The 12,334-nt window shown below is 38.7% G+C and overlaps 1 protein-coding gene across 6 annotated transcripts in view; it reads left to right on the top strand.

Moving 5' to 3' along the window:
* Nucleotides 1–12,334, top strand: part of Ppp4r4 (protein phosphatase 4 regulatory subunit 4) — a 95,341-nt gene that overhangs the window by 24,025 nt on the left and 58,982 nt on the right. For 4 of the 6 annotated variants that reach the window (XR_008718476.1, XM_055593050.1, XM_055593048.1 and 1 more), the window contains exon 3: nt 2,117–2,219. The exons of 1 other annotated variant lie outside the window; for it this stretch is intronic. Coding sequence is in view for 3 of the 5 variants with exons in the window: in XM_055593050.1 (XP_055449025.1) it covers nt 2,117–2,219 (103 nt within the window). In the remaining 2 variants the exon portion in view is untranslated. Of the gene's footprint in view, nt 1–2,116; nt 2,228–12,334 lie in introns of those variants that run through there. One more of the 6 variants, XM_055593052.1, reaches the window with a different exon arrangement.

The raw sequence follows: 12,334 nt of genomic DNA, 5'->3' as shown, positions 1-12,334 counted from the left end.
ACACACACACACACACACACACACACACACACACACACACACACATACACAGATTGGATTATAATCTTTAAATCCTGATGGTGTGGTTTAGAATAGCTGCCTATTTTAGGGTTCTAGAGCCTTTTAAAAAATTGCCTTCTGTAGTGTTGAATATGGCATGTTTTGCCTTTTGAGGTTCAAGCGCTTGAACACATGAGCCTATACCCACATTTATATCACAACAGTAGTGTATTTGTTAATGTGGCTGATGTGATGCATTAACATAAACAGGGTAACCTAAACAACAGATATATTATTTATTTATTCTGGTTTATAGTTCTGTGGACCAGAAGCCCAAAATCATGAAATCAGTGGAACTCTAGGGATGCATCCATTTTGGCTTTCTTAGTGCCTAGTGAGTGTCAGCATACTCTGGCTTAAGACGACATCACTTGCATCTTCATTTCTGTGGTCAAATTGCCTCTCCTGTGTTTTCTTCTGGTTAATTCTTTTATATACTCATGTTACTAGACATAGATAATCCTAGGAGCCATCATCTCAGGATCCTTCTAAAAATTAAGAATATCCCCCCCCTGCCATTCTAGGATAAGGATGTAGGCATATTTTTAGGGGTTACCTTTCAGCCTATGACAAGTAATTTTTTTGGACTCTAGTTTCCACTTTCTGGCCGTCTTCCTAGATTAGCATAGTTTCCTATTTCATTTGCTGTTCTCTTTTCTTTCTTCATTTTGACTTTAAATTATTTACTTATAAAGGTAAGAACAGTGAAATGTTTATGTTACCCCGTATATCACAGTATGCCATATTGTATCAGGCCAATATTTGCTACATGGCAGGACAGCCTCATTCAAAACTAGAACTAGCTTCTTAGGACTGAAACCTATACTATTGTGAAGAAACAAAAATATTACTCAAAAAAAGCTATTTGAAAACCTAATGTTTAATGCTCACATACATTTCATAAGCCATGGATTATTGTTGTAGTTTTCTGTTGCTATGATGAAACACTGTAAAAGAGTTTACTTGGGGCTTACAGTTTGAGAGGATCAGAGTCCATGACCATCATGGTGAAGAGCATGGGAGCAGGCAAGCAGACATGGTGCTGGAGCAGTAGCTGGGAGCTCACACCTTGAAACACAACCTTGAGGCAGAAAGAGGGAGACTCAGAATAACTTCTTTGAAACCTCAAAGCCCACCTCCTGTGACACACCTTCTCCAACAAGGCCACAGTGTCCAGTCTTTCCCAAACAGCTTTACCAACTGGAGATCGAGTATTCAGATACATGAGCCCATGGGGGCCATTCTTCTTCAGATGACCACAGTTCTATTTGAAGAGAAGTAAAAATAGTAATTATTAAAAATATGTAAATAAATACATGTTATGCCATCAGTATTTGACTTCTTTTCAGAACAGGTGGGATTCCCCTCCAGTACTTGACATGATGGTAGAACCTGTGTTGCTCAGGCTATATGTTAAAGAAGGGTTTGTAATTCATGGAAAAGTTTTTTTCCCGGAAGAATTTGAATACTTTCCCAAAGTATTTAGGCCTCTAGTATATCACAAAGATTATTTTGGGAACATAGCCTTAATGCATGTTAGACCAAAAAGGTATGTAGTGGTCTGTAAGAGATTTGAGTGTATTTTTCAGGGGTTTTGTGCTGTTTAGAGACAGTCTTTACAAGTCATTTCAGTGTACTCAAAATTGTGTTTTTGCTTCTTATTTTAGTTGTTGCTATGATTATTATTTTACTATTTTGCCATAATATATTTTATCATTTACGTATTTTTATAAAATATAACAAACTGTCAGATCATAGAGCAGAATGCAGTAGAATTTTTAAGTATTAATAAGGATGTATTAATAAAGTATTAATAATAACACTTAATGACATGTGTATAAATAGGAAATCCTATTTTAGTTAACTGTAATGTCTACATGTATTTGATATAAGATTTAATTACCAAAATTTTCATCTCTGGTTTTAATTTTTTATCTGAATGATGTGTTTAAAAACTTGTAGGAAGTCATTAAAAGCAGTCTTTTTCAAAATAACCCATTAAATTAAAAATTCAGCTCCTAATTTCAAATTTAAAAATTTGCATTTTCCTTGTAAGTGCTGGTCAAGATATCCAGGGAGCAAGTGTGATTGCAAACCTTCCATTTTTGATGCGACAGAATCCTACTGAGACACTTCGGAGAGTCTTACCCAAAGTCAGAGTAAGTTGGTATGAAATAAGATTTCAATTTCTTGGTTTTTTTTTCCCCCAGTAGTGTGTTGTCAATATTGAGAGAAAATTTCGGAGTTTTGATGGCTGATCTTTTACACCTACTAATGGAGTAGAAGAAGCATTTCTGTGTTTATTTTGAATCATGATAAAATATTTAGGAAAATTAGTTGTAAAGAATTCCTTGGTGATTTTCAATAAAGAGATTTCAGAGGTAGATCTTTAATAATTTAAAGTGTAACCATCTTTATGAAATTGTAGGTTTCAAAAAATTTCAAAAATTATCACAGTACTTTTATGTCTGTATTACTGATAATAATTTAACTTAGATCCTGCATGATCTGCCTGTGGTGACTTCTGAAGAATCATCAAATGACGTTTATTATGGTGATCACAATTTTAGTTTATATTCATTCTACTCCTATTTTTTTTCAGAATTAGTTTCTTGCTATGAACATAAATATTTTCTCTACTATTACATTTCCTTCTCTAAGTATGCCCATTGGTTATTAATCTATCATGGTAGATATTTAATAATTAGTATTTCTTATTTATTTGCACCTGTGTGCAAAGATCTTTTTTTACAAGTATTTTATGAGCAGACATCAGTCTTTGTGTTGTACTCTCTAGTATCTAAACCAGTAATAGGGCCAGAGGTTACCTGCTGTTGGAGATAATATTTGCTAAAAATGAATTTTATTTGCTTTCCTTCAGTTTTCCATTTGTTATAACTGTTTATAAATTTTTATACATATTTAAAAACTAATTGTTAGCATATCTTTGAGTTTTGTCTTTTGGCATTACATATAGCATGGTTTCAACTATTATCATTTTTATAAGATGCCTACGTTTCTGTAAGACAATATGAATTTTTATTGGCTACCATGGTGATTCATGAGTACATTAACCTTTGTTATATCTCTTTTCTCAGAATCATGGCCAATTTTGAAGTGAGTAAGCTTATATAGATCAAGCCTACTTATACATTCGATTTTGGTACTGTTAGCTGACCCAACATTGTTATCATGGCACCCAGAAGTACCAGTTAAATGGTAGAGGGGATAGAGCCTCTTGGCTAGGGAATTAATGTAAGTAAGAAAATTGGTTAAAGTAAAAAACATGAAACATTTTGCATATTTTGTTGAGTTGGCTAAGTCTGGTCCACAGGGAGCAGACTGAGTATCTAAAGTGAATGCCTGCTTCCCAAAAATGCCAGAAGAGGGTGTCATGAGGACGCCCTGAGACTGGAATAACAGATTAATTTTAAGCTGCCATTTGGGTGCTGGTAATTGAATCCAGGTCCTCTGGAAGAACAGCCAGTACTTTTAGCTGCCGAACCATCACTCGAGCCCTTAGCATCCAGTTTTATAAAAGAAGAATAAAAGATGAAAGGTAGACAGCAGCAGTATTTAGAAGTTCTGAAATAGTTCTGCCAAAATTTTGCTGATTTTATTATAGTAAAGGCAGTTGATTATCTCCTAAGAAACTTGCATGTTTGAAGCTCTAGGTTCAAGTCAAAACCCTTTAAAAAAGGAGAATATGCATTCATGTATACACAGTGTATTTACACAATGTCAAGTGTATCTTCTGAAACTATAAGATGTGCTTGAGTTATGCACATATTGGTATTTTTATGTTTTGTTTAGCTCTGGCTGTCCTGGAACTCTCTCTGTAGCCCAGGCTGGCCACAAACTCAAGAGTTTCTCCTACCTCTGCCTCCCAGGTGCTGGGACTAAATGCGTGTGCCACCATGCCCAGGAGAAGATATGATTTTAATACAAAACATTAACTGATTAATTGGATTCAAAGCAAGTGCACATTAATGAATTACTTTTTACTATCTTTATTATCTTTTTACTGAATGATTTTCTTCTCTTGATTGTTTGTTTATTTGAGTCAAATTCTCATGTAGCCTAGGCTGGTGTGGAACTCAGTATGTAGCTGAGGATGACCCTGAGCTTCTGCTGATCCTCCTGCCTTCATCTCCCATGTGCTAGTATTAGAATATTCTATCACCATTCCCAGCTCATGTCGTACCGGGCCTCGAACCTGGGGCTTTGTGTAAGCTAGGCAAACACTTTGCAGCTGAACTATAGCTCCAGTCCTTTATTTTTTCTTAAAGTTAACTAGTAAGTAACTATTTGTTAGGACCTTCATCTCTCTTGCCTGTACTATTTGAAGGAGTTATGAAAAAGGTAGAAGGATCTCAGCTGTGATCCCACATCAGGAAAGTTCACAAGTCATGTGGATGGGTAAAGGGGCAGTAGCATGGAGCTACTGTGGAGCATAGTGGAGCACTGTGTGGCTCTGATTTTGCAGAAAAACATTTGGGCGAAGCACAGGAGATAGACTTATTTGGGCAACAGCCACACCAGTGCTTTTGCAGACAGCTTAACACACAATCAAAGATGGCTAAACAGCTATCAGTGCATTTTCACTGGTGAAACTATGCCTATTTGCAGATGATTTTGAAATCACTGTGCTCAGAGAGTGGCATGGCTTACTGGCACTTCAGGTGGCACCTTTTCAGGTCTCCTGGAGTCTTCCAGTGGTTGCTTCCCTGTGATAAGCTGTGATCATATGTTTCTTACAGTCACTCTGTTCACCTTGTTATCCTGCTGACTTCTTAGCTGATTTTGTGTTAAGTCCACATTGTATGTCACAGTGAGCATTTATTTAGTTACAATGACATTTATGTTCACTTATACTGATTTACTGAGCACTACTTGCCAGGCATGAGCCCCTGTTGTAAACAATGGAGTAGAGATGAATAAAAGACAGGGAACTTGTTTTCCAGGAGGGTGTAATGCACAGGTGACCCAGTCTTTAACAAGTAAGCAAACCAAATCTGACTGTCACTTGTGATACGTGATAAGCGATGAGTGTTAAAAACAAATCAGCCATGCTGAGACAAAGTAGTAAAGTTAACAGGGACCTCCCATGCACTGGAGGGCAAGGAGAGCCCTTTAGCAATGCTCTGTGGCCAAGACAACAGGAGGTGGCCGAGATGCAAGAGCCTGAGGGGACTGTGGCAGGTGTAGTTGGGGCCAGTGAGAAGAACAGAGAACAGGCTCAATAAATGTCAGTAACATTGGCTTTGAGGACAGGGGAAAGTTACTGAAGACTTTGTGCATCAGAGTTACTTAATCTAGTCACACCTTGTGGTTGTTTTGATTAATGGAGAGCCTGATTCTAGTGGGACAGTTTTGGAGAAAGTCAGTACTAGGCCTCTAAGAGTCAATGGCAGGCTGGACTAGAATGATGAACTAAAGCAGCACAGTGGAGGGCATATGTGTCTCAGATACATTTATTAGAGCAAACAGATTTCCATAATGGATTAGAATGAATCAATTCCTGTTAGTTAGTGTGAGCATCTTGTGGTTTTCAGTGTGTTAGTAGATGGTTGAGCACAGAGGTGATAATAATTGAATACTTGCAAATATTGGTCTTTTACGATTCAGTCTGAGAGAACTTAAAAATAATAAAATGGACTCCATTATTATGCAGCACTGAGCAGTTCTTCCTGCTGAACTTTTGAAATCACTTCATTGTTTCAAAAACATGCCATAATATTGTACAACAGAAAATGTGCAGTGTCACACACAGAGGCTAATTTAACGAGTATTTACTCAGGTCCTGTGGGTGTCAGCCACTGTACACTGCTGGACATCTTGGGTGCTTTAGTCCCTGAGCCCAGCAATGGTTCTATGGTAACCATCCTGCAGGAAAGGCACTACTTAACCAGCCTGCCTACAGCTGCTTGACAACCTCACGATTGGCTGACCCGATTGCAGATCTCTGTTGTGTAATTCACTTCTCAGGCCTTAGCCACCTTGTCTGCTTACTAAACAGCCGCACATATGACCATTTGCTTCTACTTTGCCACCCAGAAGCCATTCACCCAGACAGGGCTTTAAAGAAGTATAAGCCAATCATGTTTTATACTCTTGTGTGTGAAAATTATTACTTCAGTGATGAAGAGAAGAAGTGACAGAATCCTGTTCCCTTCACTTCCTTCTCTTCCCTTCCCCTCCACTTATCCCCACAAAGCAAACCCTGATCCTGGGAAACAGTAAATGTTACCTTATTCTAGAAGAAGGTAATTTCAGAACGTGCTTAAATTATGGATCTAGAGATAGGGAGACTGTCTTGGATTGTTTGGATGGGAACCAAATGCTATCACGTCCCAAAATGAAGGAGTGGAAAAGATGGCATTGAAGACAGAGACGGATTCCTGAAAGCCAAGAAGTGTCAGCACAATAGCTAGACACCTGTGGAGGAAATATGGTGCAGAAATGTCTTGGTCTGAGTGTCACTGCTTTAGCACATCTGGCTTCTGGAACTCTGAGAGAGCAAATTTTTGTTGCCTAACATACTCAATTTCTATTAATTTGTAATAGCAACTACAAGTAAACTAAACAGATAACTTTTCATTTCAGATAGAATAAAACTTCCTACCCTTTCTGACCTTGGTACCTACCAGTCTTTCCCTCTTTTCCATAAAGGCATAATCTTTGTCACTTTGGTTTGTCATTTTATCCTCAGAGCCTGGAATGGTGCTTGGAAATTACAGGCAACTTTTAGAAAGAATGTTGACTGAATTAATGTTATGAGAGAATCTGTGTCTACCTGAGAGACCCATGGTGTGTATGACACTGAAGCCTTCTTGAGTGAGTCAGCATTGATATCATGATGTAACACTGACTTTTGTTCTCAGAGAGATACTTTACAGGAGTGGGATACTTTACAGGAGAAGGTGAAGCACATAATAGAAGACAAAAGAGACATAGTCTATTAAACCAATACGAATTTGCTTATTTAAAATTGGTAAATGTGATATAGCAATATTTTGATTAGAGCCACCACTTCTACTTTTAGTACTGTTTGTTACCTTATTTTTATGAGTTGGTATAGTAAGAAAATACCAGAAATGTTTTCCAGTGTGAAAAATACAACATTTTATACTGAATACAAACAGATTCTTAAATGATTTCATTTTGAAATTTGAATAGAAAGCATTTCTTTTACAAATAATGAAATTTGTGAATGAAGAGCTGCACACATTAAAAAAAATCTTATTGGAAGTAGTTCAGTTGAATGGACAAACAGTAATGTGTGGGATACTGAATGTGGAGCAAGCACTGTGTTTCATGCCTTAGATGCATCCTTTAAACGGCTGTTAATGCCATACAACATATCATACTCACTGAAAGCTGATGGTTGTGCACTTAAATCTCAGCGTTTGACTGTAATGTTTTGTTAGGTTTCTAAGAAGTATGAAAGAATATAATTGGTTTTGATAGTTCTCTGAGAAAAAAGTTATAACTAAGGACTAAATGAGTACAAATAAGTGGTACAAACTGCTTCTTTGGTTTGGATCTCAGAAAATGTTCCCCTCTTCCTCACTGTAGTTGACATTTTCTGAGATAAAAGTTTAAATTCTGAGAAAAGCAAAACGGTTTTATGAAAGCAATACAATTATACATCTCTAGCAGAACATGCTGTTCCAGGACCCCTGCAGGTCACAGCCAGCATAGCTTCTCACTGGCTGACACTTAGAGTGCAGGCAGGGAAAGAAAAGAGGGGAAGGACTCTCACAGTGGTGTAAAGTTAATGGAGGTTCAGCATCAGAGTAAGATCAACCTTGAAGGAAGCTTTCTGGTCTAGAGTTGTAGAACAGTCTCCCAGTTTACAAGAAAGAAGTGGACACAACTGCATCTGAGGAACTGGAATGGGAACAGACAATGGGGACTGCTCTTTTTTGCTTTTTAGTATAAAATAAAATTAGGTTGACCATAGTCTTTCAAGGACAATATCTGCATTATGTTTTATCATTTTATTTTTATTTGTGTTTAGGGACAATATAGATTGACGTTACTAAGTGTTTTATAATTAAAACACTTTATAATAATTGTAATAATAATAAAGTTTAAAATAATAATAAACTTTATAATAATAAAGTTCTATGGAAACATAAGTATGTAGATTGGGCATAAAAGAAGAATCATAAAAGAAAAACAATTTTTTCTTTTGAGACTAGGCCTGACAGAGTCCAGCCTGATCTCAGATTGTCTTTGGCTTGAAGGATGGCCTTGACCTCTGATCCTTGTACCTCAGCCTCCCAAGTATAAGGATTACAGGCATGTGTCACCATGCTCATCGTTAATACTTTTAATAGATCTAAAGTTTGATTTGTGTTTCATAAAATTCTAGTAAAGAGCAGTGTCCTTATATTTACTTCTTGGTCATTTAGTCATCCATCCTGCCTGTAATAAAAATGAGATGGGTCTTCTGAAATTCTTTTAAATGTCTAGTTGAACTTAAAAGAATAAAAAATAATTCCTGAGCTCAAAAACCGTTAGCTCCATTCCCTCTTAGGCTGTAGAAAGCTGTAAGGAACTATTACCCTCATTCTAAAACTAGGTTAGCCACTAAATCCACAGGCTCATATCTTTTCAGGAGCTTCGCAGAGGTGAACACAATGAGTTCACCTCATTGTCTGAACTCATGCCACATGAGTTGAATTGTGAAGAGCAAGATGATGCTGAGTCTTTACGCTGGATGGGATACAGGGACACTGGCTCATTTGTTTGTTTTACTATAGACTCTTTCTGTGTTGCTCTGACTAGGCTTGAGTTCATACTTCCCCGTCCACCTTCTGAGCACCAGTTTCAGATATGCCAACATGCCTGGTGACGACTAAGCTTTTAACAGGATTTTACAGGTCACACAACAGAGTCTGAATGAGGGTGGGATAACTTGCAACTTTGAACTCACCAGCGCACCCACAGGTCTGCTCTGTTTGGGTCAGAGCTGTAGACGGGAGAGAGCCCTCCTTGGTGCTTCCAGTAGGATGGTGGTTAAGTACTACTGAGGAGAGGGAGCAACTGTGCCTACTTCCCCAGAACCTTTTCTTTGGTAAAGCAAAACTTGATGAGGGAAGAGCAGAGCCTGCTGTTTCCAGTCTCCTGTGAAGATCCACTGGGCGTGCCAGAAGAAACCAGCAGCCTCGTCTGGAAGATACCATGTACTTTCAGGACAATGTGCTGGTAACTGCTTCTGGAATTTGGTGGAAACATCAGTCTCTTGACCTTGAGAGAAGTGCAGGAGATGTTAGATGCTGGGAGCCAAAGCTATCTACGGAAGCCAAAGCCAAAGCTATCTAGTGAAGACTAAGTTATCTACTGAAGCCTAAGTCAATTAGTGAGTCAAAGCTATCTAGTGGAGGTAAAAGGTGTTTGCTAGGCCAAAGCCAAATAGTGAGCAAAGGTCATTTAGTGGAGACCTAAAGCTATTTAGTGAAAGTTATCTAGGAGCCTAACTCATGGGTGAGAGACTGTAAGGACATCCGTTAGAGCATCCGTGAGAAAACATCCCTATGGTATCTTGCAGGTACCCTATTTAACACATGAAAGCACTCTTCCTGTCTCCTGCAGCAGCTAATTACCTTCCCCCTTTCCTGACTTCTCCCTATATAAGTTGGGTAAAAATTTCTAATAAAAAGGAAGCCTTGATCAGAAGAACAGACTTGGCTCCCATCCTTGCGCTTCTTGTCCTCCCCTCCCCCCCCAATTCCTTCCACTCTCCTCCCTTAGGAACCCCGTTGAAGCCCTGCTGGTCCAGGGCAGTTAGACCCAAGACTGTGCACCCAAATGAAGCAGAGCGGTCTGCCAGTGGGAGTGGCAACAAATTTGGCCCTGCCAAGAGCTACCCTGCTCCAAGAAGTGGTTATGGGACCCTGAAAAAGAGCCATCCCTGCAGCCAAAGGTCCTGACTAAGATGACACAGAATCAAGGAATGAAAGTCTGTTTGATCTCCCACTAGCCTAAGATGCAGCCATAAGCAAAAGTGCTTTACTAACAGGGAAGATAAAGTATGAAGAGAAACCCCTGCTTGAGAGTGCTGATGATTCACGGAGGAAAAACCTTTGGCAGTTCCAGCTGCATGCTAAACACAGAGTAACAGTGGCCCACTGTTGGAGGACTCTAAAACCAGTGGTACCATAGAGATTGCCATAGCAACAATAAAATGTAAGCCTAGGTGAGACACTGAGTAGATTTATTTGCCCCTCCCCCCATAATCTTGCAGAGGAAGCATGTTCATTTTAGAGCTGTTACCTCTTTCTTCAGTGAATATCTAGCATTTAATAAAAATTGCTGCCACCTGCAAATAAAGGGGGTGGTGGTGGAGGAACAAGTATCAGTGGTGACCCAAGAAGTATGAGTTGGGTAAATTAAGTAACTATGATTCACTTATTAGAAAATCTGGTGAAAATGATATGCATGAATACACAGGGATTTCAACAGAGAGATGGTAATATAAAATAAAATAAAATAAAAAATGCTAGAAGTAAAGAGTAATGTCAGACATGCAGCATGGGTTTATTGGAAATTTGGACACAACTGGGGAATCAGTGAACACGAAGATAGAAATTATCCAAGCCAACTTCAAAGACAGTAAAGAGTGCAGAACTGGCAGAGAACCTCGGTGGTTCTGAGACTGCATAAAGTGATCTAATATACAGGCTGACACTCAGGAAGATAAAAGAGAAAACACAAAAATAATGGCTAAGACTTCTAAAATTAGTGAAAGACAAGAAGCCATAGATCCAAAAACATAAGGACAGCAAGCAGGAGAACACACACAAATGCACGTATTCATGCACACACACACTTTCTTTCTCTCTTTGTCTCTCCCAGGAATGTGATGATAAAACTGCTAAAGATAAGGGAAAATAGGACAGGCCTGAGAGCATCCAGAAAGAAAGGAGCAAGAAATATTATGTAGAGGAACACAGGCAAAAATTGAACTTCTGGTTAGAAACACAGTGCCTGTAGGAATGTGAAATGACAAAACCACATGGGAAGTAAGTTTCTCAAAAATTTAAATATATACTGTGTCACTCAACCACTTCCCAAGTGTGGACTAAGACTAACACATGTTTGTGTAGAGACTTGTCCATGAAGGCACTGAAGTTCACATTTAGTTATTTGCAGCTAATGCTGAAAACAACTGAAATATCCACCATAGGAGATAGATAAATGAACTGTAGTAACATAGCCAGTGGGGTAATCCTTTTGCTCTTATGAGGCAGGGTTTCAGTGTGTATTCTAGGTTGGCCTTGAACTTGTAATTCTGTCCTTCAGATTTCCTGGTGCTGGTACGATAAATGTGCACCACCAACCTGCCCTACAGGATCATTTAAAACATATTCCATTTTGTACAGGATTTTAGAGTGCTTGCTAGCAGTTATTTTTTCCTTTTTGGCACACAAATGGCTTCTTTAATCTGTGGCTTATTTTTTGATGGCAGCTTTGAAAAATTCTGAGCTACCATCTTTTTAAAAAGTGCTTCTCCCTCATCCCATCGAGGTTTCCCATTTCTCATATAATTAGACATTTTCTTAGTATTTTTTGTCTGTTACCTTTTCTGTCCTTTTTCCTCTTTGTGATTTATGTTGAGTGTTTAGTCATGACCCATTGTCCATTAGTATGTGTCTAACCTAATTTTAATCTTGATTACTGTATTTTTCTGGTCTGGAAATTCTACTTAGTTTTTGTAAATGTTTTACAATCCATTTAAATATATTAGAATGTTCTGTTGAAATTATTTTTTCTTTATTTCCTCTCATACAATAAACCTCAATCACATTTTTTCCTCTCTGTACCACTCCCAGTCCCACCCACTACCTCCCCTCTCCCCCATAACCCCTCCTCCTCTGTTTCACTTCAGAAAGGAGCCCAGCTCCCAGGCTTATCCGCGATATGCCCAATAGGGTATAACAGGATACAACATAACAAGGCCCTTAGTTTTGTGACAAAACTGTTCCTGGGTGAGATACAACCAAAACATCTGCTCGTCCCAGACAGGGAGCCTATGACAGATCAAAGTAAGGGTTCTACCAAACTCCACCTTGATGAACCAGTGCGTTTTATTGGGATTACTTACAGGAGAAGTGGGTCAAAGACAGCTGTGCTACCAAAGCTGGGACACCTGGAGCTCACTGGACAGCTTGCAGGCAGTTCAGCAAGTTGGTGTGTCCTTTCCAAGTGACTCTGGTGTACAGATCTTCAGGCAGATTGGCTGGTTTCTGTTCCTCTCAGGAAG

This window comes from Psammomys obesus, unplaced genomic scaffold (genome assembly GCF_907164565.1).
Source record: "Psammomys obesus unplaced genomic scaffold, mPsaObe1.curated_primary_1811, whole genome shotgun sequence".
NCBI lineage: Eukaryota > Metazoa > Chordata > Mammalia > Rodentia > Muridae > Psammomys > Psammomys obesus.
Note: the sequence above shows the minus strand (reverse complement) of the source record. Positions and strands in the feature narration are given on the sequence as shown.